The sequence below is a fragment of the Silurus aristotelis genome (assembly GCF_946808225.1).
Source record: "Silurus aristotelis genome assembly, chromosome: 9".
In the NCBI taxonomy this organism is placed as follows: Eukaryota; Metazoa; Chordata; class Actinopteri; order Siluriformes; family Siluridae; genus Silurus; species Silurus aristotelis.
The window spans coordinates 21806524-21834261 of record NC_139582.1 but is presented as its reverse complement, the minus strand read 5'-3'; the positions used below and the strand labels follow the sequence as shown (position 1 = coordinate 21834261).

At 39.2% G+C, this 27738-nt stretch overlaps 1 protein-coding gene across 2 annotated transcripts in view; it reads left to right on the top strand.

Annotated features, from left to right (window-relative positions):
• akt1 (v-akt murine thymoma viral oncogene homolog 1) overlaps nt 1-26882 on the top strand; it is a 47200-nt gene extending 20318 nt beyond the window's left edge. For both annotated transcript variants that reach the window (XM_083550494.1, XM_083550495.1), the window contains exons 3-14: nt 9797-9925; nt 11716-11827; nt 12314-12440; nt 13376-13507; nt 14582-14647; nt 16278-16346; nt 16435-16560; nt 17609-17737; nt 22943-23157; nt 23348-23435; nt 23863-23965; nt 25596-26882. In XM_083550494.1, the coding sequence (XP_083406620.1) occupies nt 9797-9925; nt 11716-11827; nt 12314-12440; nt 13376-13507; nt 14582-14647; nt 16278-16346; nt 16435-16560; nt 17609-17737; nt 22943-23157; nt 23348-23435; nt 23863-23965; nt 25596-25675 (1376 nt within the window). In that variant the 3' untranslated portion in view covers nt 25676-26882. The remainder of the gene's footprint in view (nt 1-9796; nt 9926-11715; nt 11828-12313; nt 12441-13375; nt 13508-14581; nt 14648-16277; nt 16347-16434; nt 16561-17608; nt 17738-22942; nt 23158-23347; nt 23436-23862; nt 23966-25595) is intronic.
• The last annotated feature ends 856 nt before the right edge of the window (nt 26883-27738 follow it).

Sequence of the window (27738 nt, the reverse complement as noted above, 5' to 3'; positions counted from 1 at the left end):
ATTTCTGTCTGATGATGTTCGAATATCTCGCTGACTTGGCTCACACGTTCTTCAACGGTTTTTGTGGCGCGCTTGGATGTTTAAGCTCGGTGTAGCCGTCTACACAAACTGCGTATCTGAGGTGTTGTCAAGGGTGTAGTCGAAGAGGCAAGAAATATTTGAGGATGTTTTTTGTGTGATAGGTGATGTTTTGAGAGAGCGAGAGAGAGGAATACTGCTTTTAGTGCTGTATAGGCAGTGCAGCAGTTGTCAGATAGAGATGAATGTGTGTGTGTGTGTGTGTGTGTGTGTGTGTGTGTGTGTGTGTGTGTCAGGAGTAAGTTGTCAGATAGAGATGAATTCTCTTTTGAGTGCTAGAATCTTGCTCTTCATTATATTCCACTTTAGCATCCCTGAGCTCTGCAGCTGTTCTGCATGTATAAGCACTCTATCAGGACCTGACAGGTCTACACACACACACACACACACACACACACACACACACACACACACACACACACACAAACAGAGTCGTTTATCTCCAATTTATCTCTATCTGACAACAGCTGTAAAATCAGCAGATCTATGCATGTACAGTTTATTGCCGTACACACACACACACACACACACACACACACACACACACACAAAACCTTTGCTCCAAGTCACATGTGTCTCTCTGACAAGCTCTAAACATCACTTTATAATCATCTTCTTGCAAACACAGCATGTTCCTAAAATCTGTCTGAGACCTAAACAGTGTAATGTGGCCTTCTCTGTGCTGCAGCAGAAGCTGATAACACTGTGCCAAACACAGCGCTCTCACTCGACGTACTCACAGGCCACTTCCTGTTTGTGTGAAACTCTGATCAATAGATGCCACAGTCTATTGTGCCAGTGTAGGTAGATAACGGACATCGGTTATATCACATGATCTGCTGAACTGAGGAATAGCGTTTTACTCTCTCACACACTCGCGCTCTCTCTCGCTCTCTCTCTCGCTCTCATTCTATCTCTTGCTCGATTTCCAGGTGAAATGTGTCGTGTGTGCAGACTATCGAGTGATTATTGAATTTTGAACTGTTGTGTGACGTGTGTATTGTTACTGAAGTTTATAAGTTGTGTTGCATTTCAGGAGAAATGAATAGACAGTGTATGTTGTAATCTGATTCAGGGAAGTAGATCCTTATTTTTAGTTGCTTCGTACTTTCTGTAATCTTTTTAAATAATTAAGTTTATACTTTTTGGAAAGTTGGTGTGCATTAGTTCAGGCTCTGTGTCTCCCTTCTTACTAAGGTTTTTTTCCCGCTCTCTATTTAATATAAAGACGACCAATAACAAGTCTTTCTTTTGCCTGTCTTTCCTTTCGTCTGTCAATCTTTTTTATTTCCTGTCTCTCTGTCTGCATTTTCTTTCTTCCATCATTTCGTCTGTCTGCTTGTGTATGCCTGTGCTGTCGCTTCCAGAACGACTGTGGCATTTTTGTAAATATCTCCTTTTCCTTCCCCAGATTCCGTATCTGTTTTGTAATTATTTTTTTTTTAACAGCTACTCTGTTAACAAACTGTTATAAATTCTCTTCACCACAGTCACCAGAGGTTTTAACACCCTCACTTAACCAACCAGAGAAACGAGACCTACTTCCTACTGACTTTCACGAAAGCAAAGAGAACATGGTCTGTTCTTTTTGTACTAGTAATATTAAATGGATGCTGGATAATTTGTCCAGAGTCAGGATGTATAGAAAATTGGATGGATGGATGGACAGATGCACATGTTTTTAGACACCTGACCATTAGATTTGTATGTGCTTTTCGAACATCCCATTCCACATGTGGTTCCCATTTGCTGTTATAATATCCTCCACTCTTCTTGGAAAACGTTTTACTAGATTCCACTTCTAGTGTGTGCTTGTGGAGATTTGTGCTCATTCAGCCATGCAGGTGTTGGTAAAGTCAGCTACTGATGTATCTGGGGGCAGTCAATGTTCCATTCATCCCAAAGGGGTTCACTTCAAAGAATGTAAATCATGTTCTTGGTGCTTAATTTGTGCTCAGCAGCACTGTAATGCTGGAACAGGTTTGTGCCTCCAACTATGTAGTAATGGGGAGGTGGAAGCTCAGTGGTTAAGGCTCTGGGTTGCTAATAGGAAAGTTGAGGGTCCAAGCCCAAGAACTTGGGGCCCTTGAGAAAGGCTCTTAATGCTCTGTGCTCTGCTGTGATTACTGCGTTCTGACCCCAGCTTCCTAACATTGCCGGGATGCGTGAAGAAAAAAAAAAATCATTGTGCTGCAGAGTACATATGTCCTTTCTTTCTTTCTTTCTTTCTTTCTTTCTTTCTGTCTTTCTGTCTGTCTGTCTGTCTGTCTGTCTGTCTGTCTGTCTGTCTGTCTGTCTGTCTGTCTGTCTGTCTGTCTGTCTGTCTGTCTGTCTGTCTGTCGAAGAACCACATATGCTGGAAAAACCAGGTGTCCCAATACTTTTCTCCATATTGTGTAGTTACAGATGGAGCAAGAAAGAGAGACACACTTTTCTTGGCCACTTGTGCTGGTCCACTGTAAAAAATAGTTTTTGTGGTTTTTTTTTTTTTCTTCTTCTTTCTTCCACAGCCTGTTAAGTGTTCTAGAATAAAACGAACAAAACAAATCTCCCAGTACTTCCTGCTTTGTAGCTTTCTGTCCACGTGCTCAGTGACATTTTATTCTCCTCCACATTGTTATTGTGACCTCATCCTGAGACCCAAACATGGACAAACACACTCACAGCCAACACTCATACGCTTCGTTCCTTGTTTACTGTCTCTGTACGAGAAACAGGAGGTGAGTGTAAAAAAAGTGGAAGCAGTGTGGGTGAAAAAAGAGGAAGAGTTGTTGAAAAAAAGGAAACGTGGGTGGATGTGGTGGCTGTGTGTGTGTGTGTGTGTGTGTAAGGGGCGAATTCGCAGAAGTGATTTTATTAGAAGCTGGCTGATGTGAAAGGGAAGGTGAAAGAGACCAGCAGACAGTCAGACGGATGTGGTGGGCAGGAAAACTGTTGCCAGTAGCGTTGCTCTTTCACTCTTTGAACTATATTGTGCAAATTCTGTAGTAACTCAAATGACTGGACTAGAGAGCAAAATAATATTTTTTTTCAGAAAATGTTTTCTTCTGGTCAGTGTATGCAGCCTTCATTCTTTATTTTATTTCTCTTATTTACATCACACAAAAGTGTAGTCATCAAAGTCTCACTGTAACTAATAGGTCCCAAACCTTTTTTGCACCACGGACCGGCCTTGTGGAGGATAAATACAACAAAATAAAATGATACGACCTGCATAAAAACTGGTATTTTCTAAATATAATAATAAACGTGAATCCACTGTGTTGTGTTTTGTTCATTTTGCTCTCTTGGGGGGTTTAATTAAGCAATAATGTATTATGTGTTAGCGGCCGGAGGCCCTTTGAGAAGGTAGCGGATGTTGGTAGGACATGTGACCACAAATCCACAAATTTTCCCAAATAAAACATCGTTCAGAATAAGATAATTAATAAAACTGAAATAATGTAAGTTATGTATTCTTTCTGTGCGGCCAATTGACCCGGGGGTTTGGGGACCACTGCTCTAAAGTGCCGATATATCTAACTATCCTAACCTAAAAAAAAGTGTTTCTTGTTTAAAAAGAAACGATGCATAATTCTTCTTCTTCTTCTTCTTCTTCTTCTTCTTTCGGCTGCTCCCATTAGGGGTCGCCACAGCGGATCATCCGTCTCCATACCACCCTGTCCTCTACATCTGCCTCTTTCACACCAACTACCTGCATGTCTTCCTTCACCACATCCATGAACCTCCTCCTTGGCCTTCCTCTTTTCCACCTATTGATACAAATAATATTAACTACAGCAATATACTACAGCAATTTGAGCATTTATCAATAATCGTCCAGAAATACTCGAGTACTAAATCAATAGCAGCAGCTCTATTTTCATTCATTTAAAATATAGAGCAGGAACCTGCTTTTTCTGAAGAGATGTTTTATTGTACCATGACTCAAAAGCCTGTGCAGATCTCGATAGAAAAAATTCGATTTTACCCAGCTATCATTCCTTTTATTTAATGGATAGACATATAATTCATATTGGCTCTAATCAGTTTGGTGCACAAATCGTGGCCTCGGTGTTTGGGCGGGTTTCACAACGCAAGCCTGTAAAACCCTTTGCATAAATTAGACGCACTGGTCACTTTCATTCACCCAAAATCCAGGTGCACCAAGTTCCTGATAGTTCACATGCAGTCATGTTATTGAAAGACATTATAAGAAATAATTACAAAATACAAGCAGATTTTATGAGAATTAATAGCACCATTGAGGCTTTTTTTGCATCGAGTAACAAACTTGCGCTCTGTTTCGTTGCGAATGCTGGAACCAAGCCAAAACTTATATACCAGTGTTTCTGCTGGAGTTAACGGCGACATGAGCAGAGAAATGAACGCGTCAGCAGTTCACTCTTAATTATAGGAAAGGTAAAAGGACATGCTTAAGAGCAAGGCAAGCCTCCAGGAGGAATTCCTACTTTTGATGTTCTCCGTTACCTGACAGCGTCTTCAATACTAAAGAAATGTGCCACCGGTGAGAACATGCAGAGTTCAGAATCTAAAGCAACTACAAGATTCCCTCGGAAAAATGCCACAGGATCTTTGCTGTCCCCAAATCAATGGAGATCTGGCGGCCTGAATGTTTTACACATCATGCACATTTTGATACATGACCTGAATCGACATCCAATAAATAACTCGCTATAAACCTCTGTTTTATATTTTATCATGGAAATGAGTGTTTTAGATGAATATTTTACGACAAAGTCTTCATTTAGGGTGATTTTCAATAACCGTAAAGTATCAACGGCTTGACTAATAGCCATCAACAAGGAAATGTTTATCGTTTTTTCCGCTTGAGCAAATGCAGTACTAGGGGAGATGGCGAAAAAACAAACAAAAAAAAAAACAACAAACATTAAGCAAATACCTTTAAAGTCACTTTACGCCGAGCCTGGGTGAAAGAAATTCGCTTTCTTTGAAAAGAGGCTCCAAGTGGTGCATAAAGTTGTTGTATGTTCATATTTTCATCTAGCCAGCAGGGAAGAGAACACTTAGTAAGACCATGTTGCATGTAGCGCAAGGAACCAAAAACCACCTTCAGGTGCTTCACTTGGAACCAGACTACAGACATTAGGTGCAGCTCTGGTTATGAACCCATTATAATATCCAAATAATGATATGTAGGAAATAAGTCTAATTCCAGTCAGGCACCTTGCTTGTTATTTTCATTTAATCAGTTCTGCTTATTAAAAAAATAATATAACTCCTGCACACATTCATGCAAATAAGAATCCTAATGAATACGGATATCCTAGTAATTGTTAAACGGTGTAGTTCTAGCATGTTCTTGAGTACTATAGCTTTCATTTCACGCATCTGTTGCTTAGTGACACTTTAATGCCACTGGTTTAGAATTGATCAGATGTTTTGGGATGAATTGGAACACTGACTGCAGTTGGAACAGTGAGGGCATTTGGCAGACACCCTTATCTAGAGAAACAGTGATCTCATTTATACTCCTGAGCAGGTGACTTAAAGGGCTCGGCGGCAGCTTGCTGGTGCTGGGAACAGAACTCATGACCTTCTGATCAAAGGTTGAACACAATATCCACCGAGCTACCACTTCCCCTCACATCAGCACATCGGGACCTGATTCTTACTAATGCCCGTGCGGCTGAAGTCTCCACAAGCGCCATGCGAAATTGTTGTCCATGCACAGTGACTGATAGTTTTAGTAAAGGTTGTTCCAGCGAGATCATGCTTCAGTGATTCAGCGCTGTGTAGATTCACACACACTCTACAGTTCATTAGATTGAAACCTAACCTACATAACGTTTCGCAAAGGTCTTTAGGGAGGATTTTTTTCTTTTGAGTATGGTGTTTTCTATGTTTATTTTAGAATAATAAATATGTCTAGTCCTCCTCTGTATAACTACGAATAAAACTAACAGCTGAGACACAAAGTCTCTACACATACATATATTTGAAAGTGAACGAGCTGGATGGTGTGACCTCTCCTGAGGGCTACAATGTGCGTATTTATTTGTTGGATGCCAGCCTGGCTGACGCACAGCACCCACCCCAACCAGCATGTGTCGGCTGCTCCTTGTGCTCATCGCCTGTGATGACGAGCAGTGCCACCCACTGAGGCAGTCATAACATAGTCAGAAGCTATTTCTTGTGCACACACACACACACACACACACACACACACACACACAGAATCGGAGCTCTGGGTCCTTATGCACACATACAATTACATATCTTTACACACAAACAGTCAGTAGTTAGTGACTGTTATTATTCTGACCCAGTCTGTGAGTTGTAAAGCACATTTTGACTAAACTTTTTGTACTGGAAGTACTGGTAGTGTATGTGTGAGCATCTATAAGTTGCCCTGGGGATCCTATTTCTCTCCCTCTCTGTTTATCTCGCTCAGGTTCTCTCTGTCACCAGCACCATGGCCATGATGTGGCTGCATTGTTGACATGCTGTTCTTGGACTCACTTGGCAGCTAAACAGCTTTTGGGATTGAGAGCAGGAGAGAGGAAGGAAGGAAGATGTAGTTTAGGAGATATACCCTATGGCTAAAAGTAATGGTGGGTGGTCAGTAGATATCTGTAGATACAATTTGGTATGATTGTGTATGATGTCTTTTTGTACTTTGTAGCTTTACAATTGTTTTCACTTGATCAAATGTGTTCCAGCAGGTCAATGCCCCTATGCACAAATTGAGCTCCATGAAGACCAGGTTTGTCTGGTGCGCAAGAACTTGAGCGTCTTGATCAGAGCTCTGATCTCAACTAAACCGAATACCTATGGGATGAACTGAAACACTGAATGAACACCAGACTTCCATATGCAACATCAGTGTGCGTTATGTCGCTTATGTGCTTGTGGTTGAATTCCCCACAGCCACTCTGCTTTATCTAGTGAAAAGCTTTCTCCAGAAAAGTGGAGATTATTATTACAGCAAAAAGAAAGCAACCAATTCCGCAATATCTTGTTTCATAAGAACATCGGTGTGCTGTAATGTGTGCAAATACTAAACACCATATAGTGTGGCTCATATAAGGTGCCCCAGCCAGATTTGTTTTCTTGAGAAAGCCAGAAATAATCTGGGCTGCAAAAAGTAACCGCTTGTAGTTTCGAAATTGTTAAACAGATCACATACTGTCATTTCTAAAATCACACCAGTTTTTTCTTGTATCAAAAAAATACAATGTACAAATCCACAAATGAAAAAAAAAAAAATCCTTTCACTTGAATAAGAACAGTCCCAAGTTCTTGATCAAGTTCACTGACGGTCTTAATATGGTAATTTCTAAAAGAAAAATTGTAAACATTTAATAATAAGCATTTCTCTGTATGTTTATACATTTTTGATTGAACGATTGTTTGCTATTAAGACAAAATGCTCAAAACCATTATATGGACGAAAGTTCGTGGAAACCTGACCATCGGATTTGCATGTGCTTTTTGAACATTCCATTTTACATTTAGTCCCAATTTACTGCTCTAATAATCTCCACTCTTCTGGAACAATGTTCCACTAGATTTTGGGGTATTTGTGGAGATTTTTGCTCTTTTCACCACAGAGGTTTTATACTGATGTATGGTGAGGAGGTCTGTAGTGCAGTCAGCGTTCCAGATTATTCTTTGGGGGGGGGATGTTTTCAGTCACAGTTTATTTTGTAACTGTAAAAATGAAAAAATCATATCAGCTGCTCTTTTACAGTGACCGAGATAGAGCTCAATTCTAAATGAAAACAGGCAGCCTGATACCATGTACCAGTGACCATTCACCCCCCACCCACCCACACACACATTCTTAAAGGTCCCTTTTTAACTTTCTTTTCGCTAAACCTGATCACCTACTCTTTTTTTTTTTATTACATGGCAAATGAACAATGAAGAATTCAGGCGCAGTTTCACTCTTCTCATACCACTCAGCCGTGCAGCTTGAAAAGTTGCGACGTCGTTGACGCTCCTGTTACAAAGTGTCTTTTGATCGCCGAACCTCCTTACTTAGCAGAACTGGCGGCTACGCGGGAGTCCTTCCGCTTTCCGATGGCGCGATGAAAAATGACAACAACCGTAATAACACAATGGACATCTGGTGCAAAATCGTGTGCAGATCTGGGAGGCGGATGTTTTCCCAACACGTACCAGTACACGCCCAGTTGTGTTTCAGGAGGATGTGTTCGGTGGGCAATTGTACAATTCATATTAGACATTTTGGTCAAATGTAAGGGATGGAGAATCATGCCTGTGTTTTCTTTTTCTTTTTTTTATTTGACCTATGTGACATTTAGCAAACAGATTACTATCAACTGAGTGAAGTGTGATGTTCTATTGACAGGGTGGATATCAGTTGCATTAGCTGATGGATGTGTTGGCAGTCCAGCGCAGGAGTTCAGGCTCGATTGTGTGTTCAGTTCTATGACAGGTCTGTCACAGTGGGAGCATATCAGAGCTCAGTGGATGGCAGAGAGGAAGCAGTTTGCTGTGGCAGCTCTGACTGATTCTGCATGCCTCAGAACTGAAGCGCCAGGAGTAAATGGGCCAATTAAGGACAGCTTGCTCAGCCTCTGCATGGGGTTAATACCACTCTGCCGTAATTAAAAATGAATTCAGATCCTCTATCCTGGAAAACTATTTCATTCCAACTTTTTATTCAGTAAGACATTGCAGATGCTTCACTTGGGCTCCCCCTCCCAAACGCATAAGCTTTCTTTCCTATGTTTTAATTGTGCAACATCTGGCACACTGTCTCCTTCTGGTGTTCAGCAGAAATAAGGGTTTACTGGTAAATGGTAGTTGGTTTTAGGTGTAAGGTGTAAAAAGGGGAGATGGGTTTTTTTTTTTTGTGTGTGTGTGTGTGTGTGTGTGTGTGTGTGTGTGTGTGTGTGTGTGTGTGTGTGTGTGTGTGTATTCTTTCATGCTAACTGCACAAGCAGGTTGTGTGTGGGTGGTGGTGGTGGTTATTACTTATTAGGGACCAAATGTCCCCACAAAGATTGGGATATGTGTCATATTTGAGCTTGTAGGGACGTTTGTGTGGTCCATGTGGCGGGGAAAAAGTTTGGTAACTGGTTTAGTTGTAAAATTTGGACCCAAGTTTAATAACTGTTAAGTGCATGAACAATTCTTTCACTAATGATCCTAACACAATATAAAGGTTTTTATCTGATTTATTATTAATAATAATATTAAATGATGATGATAAATCATATTATTTATATAATATTTTATATTATATACCAAGAATTCTTACTAGCATGGTAGCATGGAGTGTTGCATTGCCATATTCTTCTATATGGTTCATAGCTGTTGTACATTATACAAGCCATTTCATGTATATATATTTTTGTACACACATTATATATATATATTGTGTGTACATCACATCAGTGTGTTCACACCCCCTTTGCTGAGAAACAAAGCGCTGGGGTTGCACAATTCTGGGTAGTCACGGCCGGAAACAAAAGGAAGAGAAACCACTGGTAAAAGGAACTTGATTAGGTTTAAAAGGAAAAAGAAAGTAGTCATTGGTGAGGTCAAAAAGTCATTTGGGTGGTAGTGTGATTATACCCAGAGACTCACCATGGCAACAGCCCTTGCCTGCAGTTCTGTATTAGAAAATTAAAAATAAGACTTTGACGTACCAGTACCATGCAGTAATATAGCACAATGTTTTGATATAAACTGAAACCGTGGTCTCTTCCTAATTGCTCCACAGGAGAGTACATAAAGACGTGGAGGCCGAGGTATTTCTTGCTGAAGAAAGATGGTACGTTTATTGGCTATAAGGAGCGGCCCCAGGACGTGGACCAGCTGGAGACTCCGCTCAATAACTTCTCTGTGGCACGTGAGTATCCCATGCTAATGCTTTGATAGGTGGATATGCATGACCCCAAGAACTTGCGGACTTCCGTTGAAAGTCTCTTGTAAGAGTTCCAGCACTTCTTTCTCTGTCTCACTTTCCCCTTTCCGAACTCAGCTGAGCATCAACCCTCCATCGCTGCCAAAAGCCGCTTGAATGATTGAACAGGCTAATTAGACAGCCATATTGTTTGTTAAAGGAAGTGCTTCCACCCTGACACTCGTGAGTTATAACGGTTATTAAGTGCCTTATTCTCATTATTTATCTCTGCTCTGCTCCAAAGCAGCAGCAGCAGCAGCAGTCGTCCCTGGCGTCAGGAGCAGTCAGTCGTGTAACAGCAATGATGTTGGTGTACACCGATGACATGGTGCAAAGCATTCTGGGCTGTTGATGAGCCCTGCTGGAGCGCAGTGGTGGCCTCCACTCAAGTCCTCCATCTCCTCGACAGGCCTCTTATGTCGCGCGCCCCCCCCTCATCTCCTGCCCCAAATGGCTATGTGCTACAGCTTCCTCTTCCACATATGGCTCCTGATGCGACTCCACTGCCATTGTGCTTTGTGACTTCAGAAAGCACAAGTCATGATATTTTTGTGTAGTTGCCACTGCTTATTTTTGTTTCCTCGCTAAAAAAGACGTGAGTGTTTGCTATTTAACTGCTGATGTACAATTCTCTGACTTTTTTCAGTGTAAGCACAGAGAGCGAAAAGGTGTTGATTTCTAGCATCTCCACAACATATTACATTGAACATAGTTTGAACCTGGTGTAATGTTTACTTAATTTATCATTTATATTGTAGACAGGCAGTTTTTTTATGATACAAAAATATCGGGCCTCCCCGACGCACAGATAGTGGGGTAAAATCCTATTAATCTTTAAAATAATGTCTGTTTTTCAAATAGATTTGTTTATATATACAGTATTTTGTATATACATATACAGTAAAACCCTGTTTATCGCCGTGGTTACGTTCCAAAACTGCTTGCGTTAAACGAAAAACTCGCCACCTCAAAAATGCTTTTTTTAAAAATTTTGATTATTATTGTTTAAGCCATAAATCATCCTCCCACACACTTTAAACACACACAGATTTGCAAGAATAAAGCAGTTATATTTTTATTAATAAATTTCATTATTTCAACATCATTTCAACTCTATAAACAAAATTGCCTGTAAGTGTTTTGGTCTATCGTGCGAGACCGGGAAAATCAGCGAAACAAATTAGTTATGTGGCAATGCAATGCCGTGATAAACCGGGGGCACAAGACTTTATATATATATATATATATATATATATATATATATATATATATATATATATATATATATATATATATATATATATATAAAAAATTAAACAAAAGGGGAGGGGGGGGGGATCAAAGCAACTGTTCATTTCTTTTTTTATATAGACTTTAATATTAAAGTATTATTATATTATATAATATATTATATTATGACTTAGTAGAGCAGTCTCACCGAGGTTGCAAATGCATCACCAATATTAAAGAGAACACCAGGGCTGGAACTCTGTTGCAGTCCCATGATGCACCTGCTCAGCTGCAGTGCAACTGGGGATCTCTTCTACTATGTGTGTTTAATGCAGTACAGGGGATGAATGGAGATAAATGACTGTCACCATGTCTTTCTCTCCTCTCATTTATTTCTCTCTGCATCTGTCTCTCACACCCTCACTCTCTCACGCTCTTTCTCTCGCTCTTCCTTGCTCGCTTGCTCATTCGCTCACTCCCTGGTGCACTTTTGTGTCCGTGTCCAGAATGTCAGCTGATGAAGACAGAGAGGCCGAAGCCCAACACATTTATAATCCGTTGTCTGCAGTGGACCACTGTTATTGAGCGCACGTTCCACGTGGAGACCCCAGAAGAACGGTCAGACTTCCTGAAACACACTTACCCCTGCACTTTTCTCATTCTATTCAGATTCAGTTTAAACATTTAACACGATAATTAGATGAACCTATTCGCACAACACACCCACACTTTTAGCTGAATTCAAGAAATGTTCATTCTACACATTAGTGGTATGATGTATTCACATCAATGTCATAATTATATTTATTATACAATATTGTAATTTGGTGCTAATATCTTAAAATATGATTTATAATAAAAACAAAAAAAAACAAAAGGATATTATCATGGATCGGTTAACCAGATGAATAAACATCAGTGTCAGAATGTCAGTGCTGAAGTTCAAATGAAATTTTTTTTGTGTATTTAAAAGCACCAATGTATAAATTTTTTATTGAGTAACTTCTATTATTTCATTAAGGTTTATGTTTACTTTGATTCCATATTTAATAAATCAAGATTTTTTTGAAATGTGCTTTTGTTAACTTCTTTTTCCCCCCACAGGGAGGAATGGACTAAAGCCATCCAGGCCGTGGCTGATAGCCTGCAGAAACAGGAGGAGGAGATGATGGACTCTTCTCCCGACCCCATGGACATGGAGATGTACCTAACCAAACCTCGGCAAAAAGTGGTACGCTCCGCTTCCGCATCAATTTTCTGCAATCTTTTCCCCCACACTGAGGGAACGAGTATTTTCTGTCCCACCCTTGTCTTAGTGTTTATCCCAAAAAACTGTTTTGTCCAAATACACTGGAATCAGTAGCTAGGTAATATTGTGACTGTAATTACAGTACCGCTGTGCTCTAAGAGTTCATGTTACGAAACATAGCTGCAAATTTTGTCCGTTCATCAGGTTTTTAAAGGAAACTGTAATCAGCCTAAGAATATAATTGTTCTCTTTCTGCTTAGCAATTCAAGAGCTTTCATTCCCCCATGGGCTTCACAAAATAACTGCTCAGGTTGCATTGTGGGAAGATTTCAGAAGCTTTGTTGCTAAATATAGAGACCATGAGGAAAGATATAAAAAAAAAAAAAGGGGTTTTGTTTGCTGAATATTTGTTGCTAAATAAAGGAATATATTAGGTTCTGCTGAAGCAATAAGGCTTTTCCCATACGGTTCTTCTAAACCGTACTCCAAATGTGGTCCAGGGACAACCAGGAATCTATGAAGCAGCCTGTCTGTGATCTTTTCCTGTTTTTAAAGTCTTTAATTTATTAATTATTTATTGATTTGTGGGAAGTGGTGATGGTATGCCACCTAAAATAAAAAAAAAAAACAAAACCAAATTCACGTTATGTCTCGCCAACACACCCATGGAGGTGCATCTTCTACCAGATCAACTTGGCCATTCTGAGGTCAAATGTGTACCTCACGCAAGCAGTTTCATTAATGAGGGATAGGGGCCAAATGTGCAGTGCGAGGATGGAGCTGTTGTGTAAATAAATGCAATGCTGTAAGCAGGGCCTTTTTACTCCTGCATCTATGCTTTGTAACTCCTTGTAGGATTATTGTTCTGAACTTGTTTGTTGACATTTTCTTGTTCTTCTATTTGTGTGCCGTTTCAGACTATGCATGACTTTGAATACCTCAAACTCCTTGGCAAAGGCACTTTTGGCAAAGTCATCCTAGTGAAGGAGAAGGCCACAGGAAAATATTACGCCATGAAAATCCTTAAGAAGGAAGTAATTGTAGCAAAAGTAAGTAAAAGGGACGCGAGGTTATATGAAGGGATCGATTGAGTTAAAAGTGGAGGATACTAGACAAGTATGTGCGTGTCTTTGTATACACTCCTGGGGCAAAAAAAATTTTTTTTTTAAAGGCAAAATATGAAGCTTTTAATGGTCCTTACAACAAATAATTGTTAAGGAAATGAGCAAGAATTGACCAGAAAAGGTAACTGTGTGGCATAACATTTTCCCTTTGATTTCTTTTAAGGTTTAAACATTTGGAGTAACCTTGTAGACCGAAAGAAGAGCCAGTGTAGTTCCAGTCAATGGATAATGGCTTCAAACTGTTGATGAGTACTTGAAAAATGTTTCCCAAACAGCTTTTGTTTAATGCAAGACCAAATAAGTCTCAACAGGGTTCACATCTGGACTAACAAGGCCAGAACATGAGTCTGATAAATTTGTTCTCAAGCCATTTTTGGTCGCCTGTGGGTTTGAGTATTGTAAAATAACATCTGGATCGTTCCTCTTTTTTCAGTTGCGGGAAGCCTTTCTGCAATAATCTCCAGTATTCCCGAGCATAATTCACTTTATACATTGAAGCAGCTCACCAGTACCAACAGCAAGGTCTTCTCAAAACCTGACACATTTTCCATGTGAAACTGTGGTGGAGATGCAGTCATTTATTGTATTTCTTACCAGATCCTGATTTAATGCTCCACACAACTCTGCTGAACCACCATCAAACTTTCCATACTGTGCCAAACAGCCTCAGGGAGTGCATTTGTTTCACTCCTGCTCATTTTCTGACTAATTATTTGTTGTTCGCTTATTATTGTGCCATTTGGGGCTTGGGCCAGTTTTTTTTTCCCCAGTCCATCATACTTGTGACTGATTTGTTTGTGTGCTTATTTGTGTGTGTGTGTGTGTGTGTGTGTGTGTGTGTGTGTGTGTGTGTGTGTGTGTGTGTGTGTGTGTGTGTGTGTGTGTGTGTGTGTGTGTGTGTGTGTGTGTGTGTGTGTGTGTGTGAGAGCGAGAGAGCGAGAGACAGAGAGATTCCATATAATCCAAATACACTACAGCTCTTTGTGATCCATCTCTCAGGATGAAGTGGCTCACACACTCACAGAAAACCGTGTCCTTCAGAATTCTAAGCACCCTTTCTTGACGGTGAGGGAATCTGCGTGTGAGCGTGCGCACACACACACACACACACACACATACACCCCTAACATTTCTCTTTTACTTCTTGTCTGACATTTAAATAACATCTCTTTTCCAGGCTGTATATTTCCATTGGTTCTCTCTTTACAATTTAATGGTGCTATAAAACTCTGCTCTAGCTATTTTAGAATTTTGTTATTTAATTCATTTGACAGTGAAGAGACACTGCTTGGGGCAACCGGTCAACTAAGGGAAATTTAGATGTGACAGTGTTCAGAATCTGTTAGGCTTTATATAGAAAAGCAGTACTCAAACATGACCAAGACAGTACAAATATAATGTTATTTTCACTTACAAAATCTGTTTTCTAAACACTGTTCATAAAACACACAAACGTTAGCTAGGTAAAATCTAGGACAATTTGATTTCTTTTTGTGCTGATGGTTTTGAACTTGATAGTAGTGTAAAAGCATTAGGTTCGCATAGAGCAGACAGAACTTTGACTGCTCTCTCTTTACAGCCATCATCCAAAAGAGCATCACCTAAAAAAAACCCAGAAAGCACAAGTAGCCTCATATGGATGAAACATTAGTGACCAGAGGCGTTTGAAAAGTTTTGCCTGGCGGAATTCGCTGAACAGAACATCGAGGATTTAGTTAAAAAATGGGGCTTAAAGGAGAGAACATTTTTCTTGTAGTAATATTAATTTCATCATTAAACAAAGGTTAAGTTTACCATAGCATTGCAATATCTGTATATGTACAAAGGAATATCCATTTAAATCTCAACAATATGTTCATACAGTTGTTGCTGTAGTTGATATACACATGAAGGCCGTTCCTTGAAAGTTTTCTAAACCCTCGTCATCGACTTTGAGTATAAACAAAGGGATTTTTTTTAATCAAGCTGGAAATTAAAGGAATTATTTGTAAATTGTTTGCAGACCAAAGAAATGTTACTCATGAAAATCCAGTTCAGAAAAACATTCATATCCAGCCGAAGTGTCTGAATTTGTTTAAATTTACATATAAGAAGGCTTATTAAATGAGCCTTGACTGATTGTATATTTGTGTGTTATTCCGAGTTCATATACAGATTTTTCTGTCAGGTTTATATATATATATATATAGCATACTTAGTGTCTCTTAGTGTACATTTTGTGAAATCAAGCAAATTACATAAGATTATTAGTACTAAAAATGGCAGTGTTTATTTAAAAAGAAAAAAGAAAAAAAAGGGAAGATTAGTCCGTGTCAACACAAGCAGCAGTAGCTGAGCTGCATTAGTGGAAGTCTCTCACTGTTTAATTGTTGTTTAGTTGTTTTAAGCTCTTGTTAGTTATCTATGCTTTGCCTTTTATGGAGTTTTTTGGCAGCATTAAACTGATTTGAGATTTACATGTTGTGTCCGATACAAGTGTATTTAAGTGTTTTTATTGTTTTGTTTATAATGTTTAAAAGCTTTTGCTAGATGTCATGGATGATAATCTAGTAGTTGGTATTAAGCTGATTGTTGGTACAGGATTTAGTATCTGCAAGTTTCTTTTTTGTTTTGTCTAAAGAGTCAATTGATGAATGATTTGGTGATGAATATGATTGAGTGTTGAATAGTTGTGTTTTTTTTTTTTTTTTTTAAGGCCCTGAAATACTCATTCCAAACACATGACCGCTTGTGCTTTGTCATGGAGTATGCAAATGGAGGAGAGGTGAGTAAGGAATAGTGTTTGAACTCATTTAGTTAATTAGGTAACGTGGTCTATGTGACTAAATATACAAACCTTTTCTTCCCAAAAGCTTTTCTTCCACTTGTCCCGGGACCGGGTATTCTCTGAGGATCGGGCTCGCTTCTATGGGGCAGAAATAGTTTCTGCACTGGACTATTTACATTTGGAGAGGAACGTAGTTTACCGTGACCTGAAGGTGAACAGCTTTTTAGACTGAATCTAAAGTGATCTAAATGAATGTTATAATATTAATGTTTTGAATATTATTTTGTGTACCTTCTGAAAAGTTTGGAGTGCTTCGAGTGTGTGACACACACATTTCCTTTACCATCCTTGGGAGGACCGATCACTGACCCCCTAATAAGGGATCAACCAAATGTCCCTACAAGGTCAAAACTATTAACAAAATATATATATAAAAAAAAAACTCCCATAAACTATTTAGAATCGTATTTCCTTAAATAGCAGTAGAACAGTTATGTCATCCTTCATGTGCTTCATGCATTTGCACATTAGCAGGGCACTAAAATAAAATTTCCTTATCCTGCATATCAGCTTTGATAGAAGCAACTGTGCAATCTGTACATGAATTAATAAATCTAGTCAGATCAATAGAATACTGAGCAATCTGCATTCCCCCTCCTTCTGCGTTTCTTTTTTACACCATTTATCTATTTTCTCTCTCTCTTTCTTACCCTGCATTTTCTCGTATCCTCCCAGCCGCTGGCCCCCACCCCTTTTAAGCTGTGCTTGAGTTGTGGTACGGTTTTTTTGAAATTGCCTTAGTAGCAGGATGGGGTAGTTTGTGCTGACTGGTGTGCCTGAGCCTCTGGCCACGTGTGAGTTACAGCTGCCAGGTGACTTTTAGTAGCCCCAGAGACAGAAAGTACGTGCTGATATTAAACCCCTGCAACACACACACTCAAACTGGAGTGCTTATACACTAGATATGTTGGACCAGTGGTGTTTATTGCACCTCTTTGCCCAGCTGCAGATTTAGAATTGTGTTGAGTTAAATATAATATTAAATAAATGAATGTTGCAGGGAAAAAAAGACCATTAAAATAAGTGAACTATTTATTTATTTATGTTTCTTTAGTGCTGTACTGGAAATTGGTTACATTTGAAATTTTAACTTTTGCCCCAGAACAATGAAATGGATGGAGGCCTGGGAAACCTAATACAGGCCTAATATACAGAATCTTGCTCTGGCTTTTTTTTTTTTTTTGTATTTGTTTCTTTAGCTGGAAAATCTGATGCTGGACAAAGACGGCCATATAAAGATCACCGACTTTGGGCTTTGTAAAGAAGGCATAACGGATGGAGCGACTATGAAGACCTTCTGCGGCACCCCAGAGTATCTGGCCCCAGAGGTAACCACACACACACACACACACACACACACACACACACACTCTTCAGAGATTTGCCTAAATTAGGCAATCAGGTCAAAGTAATTTTTTAAAGCAGTATTCTAACACATGTATGCATGAATGGGAGTTGTGTTTTTACGTTCTTGAGACTTGAGGTAAATGATTAATCTCTGCCAGGAAAGCTGAGGTAAAGAGCAGCTGTGTGGCGATACACCCATTGTGATAGTGTTGGGGTGTGGCTCTCGCTAGTGCATGCAGGTATGACATATGGCACTTAAACAGTAACATAATAGGGAATTTTGTGTGTATTCATATATATATGTGTGTGTGTGTGTGGTTGCCACCATCATGAGGAATGTTTTCTGGGTGAAGGGTGCTTCTGTTGACAGTTTTGGTATTTGTTGGGAGATCAGCATGGCATGTAAGCCTTAATGCCAGTAAAATTGACTCCATATTACTGGCAGCTCCCTCACTCCTCAGGTGACCGACACCCACGTTCTGATGTAGTTGGGCATGCTCGATCACAGTCATAGTTTAGGATTAGGACCTAAGATATAGTGCTTAGATTGAGCTGGATGGTAATGAATCGTAAAGAAGGATCAGCTGAGTGAAATGTCTGTAATAGTTTGCATTGAAGTAACCAGGATTACAGAAATGGAGGGCAGTAGTGGCCTTTTACAGCTTGATTACGGTTCCTTAACATTTCTGCTCCCGTAATAGGGCCAACTGCGCTAATAACCCTACCTGATTTGTCCCATATTTTAAAAGTTGCCCTGAGACCCCATCAGAGCTGGTATCCGTTTATTCTGAATGTTACACTCTCACCCAGTTCTCCTCACACTGATATGACTATGCAGTCCCGTTTTTCAAGACCTGTTGTTGTTGGGGAGGATATCGCTGTGGAAACAGTGCGACCTCTTCAGTGGGCTGAGTTACAGGTTGTTCTGCCATACACAATGAGCTTGTTGTTTGGGCACAGGGCTAAGGAATGCCTTTCCGTCTGGGAATATTCCACACACACACACACACACACACACACACGCACAGAGAGAGAGAGAGAGAGAGAGAGAGAGAGAGAGAGATGGTCACTCAGGGTACACTCAGAGACATTCTTTTACTCAGTGTTTGAATATCAGAACCAGGAACCTGCATGACAAAAGACCCCGACACTCAGATAATTAAACATCCAATTATAATCGTATAACCTTAATGCTAATGGTTACTACAGTATAAGCCGTACATTTGATTTACGTTCTGTATCAGATGTCATTTTCACAAGCAATCAGTGCAGGTAGGAACTAAAGTTGGGAGTCCGGCGGTTTGGTTAGTCAGTTTACAGCATCATACATCATTTCGAGAGAATAGATGCAAGTTGTAGTTCGACTCTGTCAGTGAAAGCATTAACCATGTTGCAAATATTCTTAAATGATGAAGTCTTTAAGTAGACAATACAGTTTGTTTGTATTCCCAGTAAACGTGATTATGGATTTGGCTTTTAATAAAATCGATCATACACGTGTCGCTACTTATGTTTCATTTCATGGCAAAAATAAATTGATACAGTGTTCTATACATATCAGCTATGAGGCATTTGGTTGGGTGATATCCGTACATTTTGTGGACAAAAGTATTGGGACACCAGCCATGTGTGGTTCTTCCTCAAACCCTGCAAACACTTATTGCACCCCAGGTTTTCTCACCCTACACCAGTACAGACTTTAATAATGCATGTGTGGCTGAATGAGCACAAATCCCCACAAGCACACTCCACAATCTAGTGAAACAACATCTCAGAAAAGTGGAGCCAAATCTAACAGCAGACTAAATGGTGAATGTTTAAGCTTCGTTAAAGCTTTAAGCTTGGAGACATTTTCAGAAACTAAGAGGACCTAGAAGGGGAAAGGGAGTTTAAAGTCTAATCACAAGACGAGAAGGCTTTAGTAGTCTAAAAGTTTTCTTGCTCATACTGGATAAGAGCGTATTCCAAATCTAAACGTTTAATTGGAAATATTGACTGCTTGTGTTTTTTTTTTCCCGGGGGAGACTGCAATGCAGCGTGTGTGTGTTCTTGTGTGTGTTTGTACAAACATGACAGGTGGAAGAAAATAGGTGGCCCTTGTGTGTTTGTGTATGCAGAGCTTCTGAGGAAGCCTTCAAGCTTCCTTGGGGTGTTTCTGTACCCATGTACACAGTTTGTATGTATGTGTGTGTGAGGGAAAGGCTTTGGCTCCTGGACTCCTGGCAGCTCCACAGCTGTGCCGCTTTTCTACATATAAGGGGCAGCTGCAGGCCCAGCTGTCTGTCTCGGCCTTTCTGTGAGTCACACGACAGCGGCGCTGGAAATAGAGAGCAGTTCGTAATCCAAGCAGCACACTGGCTTCACCTTACCACCACGGGCTTAGTCTCTCCCTCTGAGGGCACAGTGTTCACCCTGACCTGCTCTCTCTACCATGGGTCTTATACACTGCTGGGATACACACACAAGGGTAAAAAACGTATTATAGCTATACGACCCAGCCATGTAAATTAGTATACAGTGACGAGCAGAAATGTATGCACCCTGCAGGTCTCTTCACAAACTTTGTACAGGGATTTTGGGATTAGTTTTCAAACTATTAAATTCTTTACAAAAATAATTTTTTTTAATTTGAAGTAAAACTGTATTAATAATGTGAATACAGCTCTGCCTGTTTTTTTGTTTTGTTTTGTTTAGTTTTTTTTTTTTTTTTTTTTTTTAAATACCAATAACATGAGGCATCTATGTTTGCTGGTGTCATTGAAATTTGACAAGCAAAGAGCAGAGGGCTGTAAAAATGACAAACTGCATCTTTAATGCAGCGGCTCTCAAACTGTTTTGCGGCTGTGGACTTCAACTGTAAAACATATCCCACAAAACTACTCAGTTACCGATTTATTTGACAAACATTATTATATTATAAATGTGTACAATAATATTTTGTACTATCCACCGATTATAGCGTGTTATGTCTGAGGATTGTCTGCTCACTGTTAAGATTTGGATTATAACTCATTTCCTCCTTTCTTGTTTTGATGAAGTGCAGATTAATAAAAGTTTATTTTATTAATAATAAAAGTGCTGAAAAGGTCTTTTATGAATAACCAGTGCTCATACTAGTCATGCTGGGGAATACCCAGTCACACCTCAATCACACTAACCTGAATATTTATGCCAGTAATCATAATAGGGGACTGTTTTTGTTTTCTTTTTGTTGTTTTTGTTCTTCTTCAAAATGCATTATGTGCTTTAAGTATATAAGGAGTTCATGTACAGTACAGGAGTTTGGTTCCCCCTCGTCCCTACATTAACTGCAGCGTGTCAGTAAACAGTAAAGCTAATATACTTGTTAACTTATGTTTTCTTCCGAGTTTAGTTTTTGAGTAAATATTTGAGATTTATTCTAATACCGAGATTTTTGAACATATAGAACTCGTATAGAAAACATTTTTTTCCCCCATGTTTCTGTTCTTGTGTTTTTACTCATAACGTTTGAGCAGTTTGAACAAAATAGAAAGCCTTTCACATGGGCTGTATGCATGTCTGATATGATATGGCAGGTTTGAAAAGCTTTTGGACTTGGCAGCTGTGTTTGTATTGATAAGGACGTGTACAAACACACACACGGTCACATACAGTCGCTTACCCACACTGGCTATTTATTCTCCAACCTGTAGCTCATAATAATTTGCCGGAGCCTTGTATTAAAATAAATCCAAACCGATTGTTTACTAAATTACAAACATATCAAAGTTTTAAGATGATGAGCAGTGTCTCATGGATGACATTACTAATGGCATGGCCTCAAAATAAAACAAGTTGAATGGCTTCAATTCAGTTTTATTTGTATAGCAAATGCTTTGCAGCTTTACATTTGTACTGTAAATGTAAAGCTGCAAAACATTTGCTATACAAATAAAGCCATTGCCATTAGTAATGTCCACACACACCTGCACGTGTGGATTTTTGAGGCTGAATAAATATCTGGTGAGGTGTAACGTTGACGCTGAAGCATTCAGGGCTTTGAAGGACTTCACTGAATTAAGAAAGGAAAAAAAATTTACATTTGCTTTTAACATGCATATTGACATCTCTGTTCCATATTTATGGTTTCCTGTTTGTGGCTTTTGTATCATGCAGTTTACCTTTTGTTTTTTTTTGTCCCCTGGTTACATTGGTGGTGTATCAGTTCTGTTTGAACCGACACCTATTTGTAATGAGCAACACAAGAGGAGGGCTTGGCATTTCTGCAACTTATTTGAAATCTGGAAAAGCAGCTATTTGCACGTGCAAGAATAAGCACTTTTCTATGGCAGATTTGCGTCTTTTTACATGGGGTCAGAACATTAACATGTATCGTTGGTTTAAGAACTCTGCCTGATGGCTCGCTTTCCTGAGACCAAGTGAGACTGTTAGACTCATCTCACTGCTGCCAGTTTAACTGCATCTCTAGCGCTTGGTTACTGCAGTAACTATGCTGACACAGTGTTCTGTGCTTCTGAGAGAAAAGCTATCTCCAGCCGTCTGGTGCCAGCTGGGAGCTCTGCCTGACCACAGACACCCCAAGAACGGGAAAGGGGCAATCCAGATTTAATCAAAAACATTTAGGCCAGTAATTAAGTATATTTTTTGTATGGATGGTACTTCTTGGTGAAGTGTTGTTTCTATCAAGTCTGTTTTGTGTTAATGACACACAGAGAAAGAGAAAGAAGCAGGTGCTGTTCAGTGCCGTTCCTGGTGATCATTTCGATTTCTCACTGCTTCTTTCCAGAAAGAAGCATTAAGCAATGCATCTGTGTATGAGTAAGATCCATGATTCTATTAATATAACTACTACAGTACAGAGTGATCTTCACTTTTGCTTTTACAGATTGTACAGAACAGGAGTCAGAAAGGACTGTTAATGTCCTATGAATCGGACAGGGGAGATTATTATAATGTTTTTTTCCCCCGGTTTTTTTTTTTGCCAGCAAGGATTTTTACTAATGTACTACAACACCACCAAGCGGCCTAGGCAATGTATTGCTGAACTTTTAATTGAAGGTTGGACTTACATGTTGGGAATTAGCATGATTTTAGGCTTTGCCCCATCCTTTGTGGTGCTACACATACAATTGCACACATTCTATACATTTGGGATGACTAAAAGCTCTGATATTCAGTATTTTGTTATAACGGATGTGTTGCAGGTGCTGGAGGACAACGATTATGGCCGTGCTGTAGACTGGTGGGGCCTGGGTGTGGTCATGTACGAAATGATGTGCGGTCGCCTGCCCTTCTATAACCAGGACCACGAGCGCCTATTCGAGCTCATCTTAATGGAGGACATCCGCTTTCCTCGTACTCTCGCCCCTGACGCTAAATCATTGCTCAGCGGCCTTCTTAAGAAAGATCCCAAACAGCGGTGAGGAGCAGCTTCTATCATTACACTTCTTATAAAGTCATGGACAGATAACACATGTAACTATGAGTTAATATTACTCTGTGTAGAAGTCCAGGGTATGTGTAGTTTTACTGCAAAAAAAAAAAAAAATCAATAGTTATGCAAATATTGAATGCAAAGAGAAACTTTTTCCTTAAATGCGTGTTTTTAGGTTAGGAGGTGGGCCTGATGACGCGAAAGAAATCATGCAGCACAAGTTTTTTGCTGGAATTGTGTGGCAAGATGTTTATGAGAAAAAGGTAAGGAAACAGATGAGGACTGTTGTTTTTCTTCAGTTCATGTAAATGAATACGGTTACAGCTACTAGTTTGTTTGTTTGTTTGTTTGTTTGTTTGTTTTTTCATTGATTGTTTCAGTGTACAAGTGAAACACAACACCTTTAAACATGGATTCAGTGTGATCACACCCTCAGCTGTAGCTCAAACTATAAATAAGGGTTTGGTCTAATGTTAATCCCCTGTTTAAAAGCCGCACCGCACCCTTCCCTGTATTTTTCATTGTGCCGATGTCGGCTTTTTTCCTGATTTTCAATTGATTTGAAGAGTTGAAGGTGCAACCTGAAAGCCTGATTTAGTAGATACAGTTTTAGCATTGGTGTAAAACTCACCTTTCTCTCTCTCTCGCTCTCTCTCGCTCTCTCTCGCTCTCTCTCTCCTATCTTCTCAGCTAATCCCTCCATTTAAGCCACAGGTTACCTCAGAAACAGATACAAGATATTTCGATGAGGAGTTCACTGCACAGACCATCACTATCACACCACCGGGAGAAGGTATTTATCTAAACAATATGTGAATTGGGCAGGCAGCACATGGGTAGAGTTGCCACCTCCCAGCTCCAGGGACCCTGATTTTTTAGCTTGAGCATCTTCTCTTGGTTTTCTCCCACCTCTCAGTAGGTGAACCTGCTGCGTTAAGACTGCATCCACATTCGTCCAGATAGATCTAGAAAGCACATTTTGTTTTCCAAACGCACTCTGTCTAGAATCAGGTTAAGTGGCTTTACTGCTATTTCAACCATATACAGTTGGTACAGTACACAGTGAAGTAAAACAATGTTCCTCCTGCTACGTAAAATACAGATTTACAGAAGACAACACCCGATTAAGCAGACCTACACATAGAACTTCATAAAGGGCATAAATTAATGAACGATTCAAATTATAAAGAACATTCCTATTCATTCTTTCTCCCCACATTATCTGTGTAAAGCTGCTTCAAGACAATGTCAATTGTTAAAAGTGCTATACAAATAGAAATGAATGAGGCACAATAGTAGTTTTGTACACATCTGCTTATTTAATATAACCTGAGCTTGAGCTTTAGAATTTTTGAAGTTTTAGGTTCCACAAACAGGAATGAATGAGCTTTTGTTCAGAAGAGTACCACCAAAGAATCACTTGTTCACTGAGCGAACTCTGCCCCCTGCTGGAAAGTGAAAACTCTTCCACAGCAAGTTAAACCTCAAGTTCCTGAGTCTTGGTCTAGACCAGGGGTCTGCAACCCGCAGCTCCACAGCCGCATGTGGCAATTTCATCCCTCTGCTGCGGTGGATAATTTAAGTTTGGCTTTTTATTTCATAAATACGAATAGGACTCAAATAGACATTGAGTCATTTATTTGGAAGTAACCTTCAACCCAAAATGTTTTTGCTGCATGCAGAAATAAAAATCCATTTTCTCTTGTATTGATTTTATAATTGCAACACACTAAAGCTTTTTTAATACATAGCATAAAGGTAAAAAATGATATATGCAGGGTTTATTTTAGATGTCAAAAGGGTTCTGTGGCTCCCAGTGTTTTCTGTGGAAATCGGATCCAAATGGCTCTTTGAGTGTTTAAGGTTGTTGATCCCTGCTCTAGACTACCTCTTGCCCTGTATATGTTCGTATTTCTCCTGCTCTAACTCTCCCACTTACAACTTACAAGTGGCTGAATCGGGTACATTAGAGCTGGGAAAACATTAATATATGCTGCATAGTCAAGGGTTTGTGGACACGTGCGTCCGATTCAAACGTGCTTTTTGACCATCCCGTTTAACATTTAGTCGCCGTTTTCTGCTGTTAACCTCCACACTTCTGAGATGTTCTCTTTTTCTTCTTAACTTAGTAGATAGTCTATAGTGAATCTATGTCATAACACAAACTAACTTTATAAAGTGTCCATGAAAGGAACATTAGAATTGTTGGGAACTTGTTGTGGTATAATGGAGAATTAAGGACTTCAGGATGTCATAGGAAAATAATCGGCTTCAGATTGGGAACGGGAGCTGTGTTACACATCGCACCACTCTGGGTTCTATTCCAGTAACAGTCTATTTCCTTTTTATTGCGAAAATACATTTTTACTTGGAAAAAACTAATTGCTATTCTGTCGTTCTCTCCCTCTCTTTTTCTCTTATAGATGAAAACATGGAGCCATTTGACAGTGAGAGGAGACCCCACTTCCCCAAGTTCTCCTACTCTGCCAGTGGAACCTGTTAGATGAACCCCTATTCCTGTATCAGCCTCCGCGCCACTGAGTCCAGCACCCTCTGCCGGGTGCTTCGGGTAGCTGTTGCTCTTTTGCACCACTGACCAACGACACATTTCCCCTTAAAACACAGAAACTGCCCTAAGCGTGCAGGCAGTCTTCCCCCGGATTTCATCCTCTTCAGATTGTGGCTCTTTTCACCATTTTTGGTTTGCTTTACATTTCATAATCTTACAAACATCAACCTTCCAGCAATTTTAGGTTTCCTTTGTGGCCTTCGGATAATTTAATTGTATTTTTTTTTTTCTGAGGACGTGAGAAGGAACACAATGAGAACATCAGCTGACGGGTCTGATAGCACTTCAGAAACCAAGCCAGATATATATATATATATATATATATATATATATATATATATATATATATATATATATATATATATATATATATATATATATATATATACACAGTAGATCTAATGAAATGCCAAATATACTTGTTTTACATGTATTTAAAATAAAAGAAGACCAATCATTTGGAAGAACCAAACCATTTCTACGTTTTTTACACTGAAAGACTCAATTTAACAAAGTGTCTTTGGGGGAGGGTGGGGGTGTAACGCAATATTTAAATTGCCTAGGCTGTATGAATATCAGTTCTTCTAGATGTGTGGACTGGTTTTTGGCACACCTGCTTTAGGCTCAGTTTTCCCCTGTATTTATAATCATTTGTACTAAAATGTGCAATACTGTAGCAAATAATAAATAGATTTTAGTACCATTGTTAAGTTTAAAGCAAAGCCAATTCAGTCATTAGGAAATGAGCATTTTACACATTCTTTTCCCCTTTAATCCTCAAACAGTCAGGAGTTGTTCTCATGCATCCAACTTTTCTGGACTTTATCCCACATGCCATGCATAGTATAATCTTTTTGTCTTGGTACTCATCTTCCAATTTCCATTCTTTATTTACTTACTTTTTGTTGGTCCTTTTTTTTCTTTCTTGTATGAAGTGCATTATCCGCAGTGCACATTGCACAGCCTCAGTGAGGTACTACAGCTAGAACTACTCTAACTTTAGGGACTTTCTTTGGCTTTGAATCCAAGGGACCCGTGTGGCAGAACCAGCTTGCGTCCTTTTGGACTGTCTCATATTTTATTTATTTTTTTTTTTTACTTTGATGTGTTCCATATTTTTATATATATATATATATATATATATATATATATATATATATATATATATATATATATATATATATATATATATATATAATCTTAAAAAAAAAAAAAAAAAAAAAAAAAAAAAAAAGGCAGATTGACTGTGCAGGACAAGTGCTCTTTTCTGCTTCAAATGTTGTTTCGTTTGTACATTTCGGCATTATACACACCGTAGGGGAGCTACACGTGAAACTAAACATATCGTGGTGCTTAGGCCCCCCCCCCCCCCCACTCTCACACACACACACACACACACACACACACACACACACACCAACCACCCAAAAAAAAAAAAAAAAGCAAAAAAAAAAAAAAAGTCAACCTTTGTTTACAAACTAAAGCCGTTGAGAGTATTTGAGCCTAGATATGAATGCGTTTGATGCATTTCCAACAACAAACACAGCCACAGTCGTCCTGGTTTTAGTGGCTCTCGCACTTAAAATGCTGATTTCGAAAGCGAATGATACGAGCTACAGTGATGCATGGTGTTCTGAGTGTAATTTAATTTGATTTATGAAGTCTTTAATAATGAAAGAAACAAGAAACCTTACCTGGAGCTTCTTTATGCTTGAAGGTGACATGAACCAGCACATCTCTCCACTTTTATCCACTTCTATCAATCTATCTAAAGGTGTAAATACAGTGAAATTGTTTTTCAATAAAAATCCAGTACAGTGCATGTACAAATAATGAAACGAGACTTGTACAGTTATAGGATCTGTTATGCAAAACATCATGAACGTGTTTTTTTTTTTTAAGCGACAATTTTTTATCGTCATACTTTTCAAGTGCATTACTCTGATCAGTGTTCTGATTTCATGTAGTAATCATCATCAGGCTAAACATCAACATGA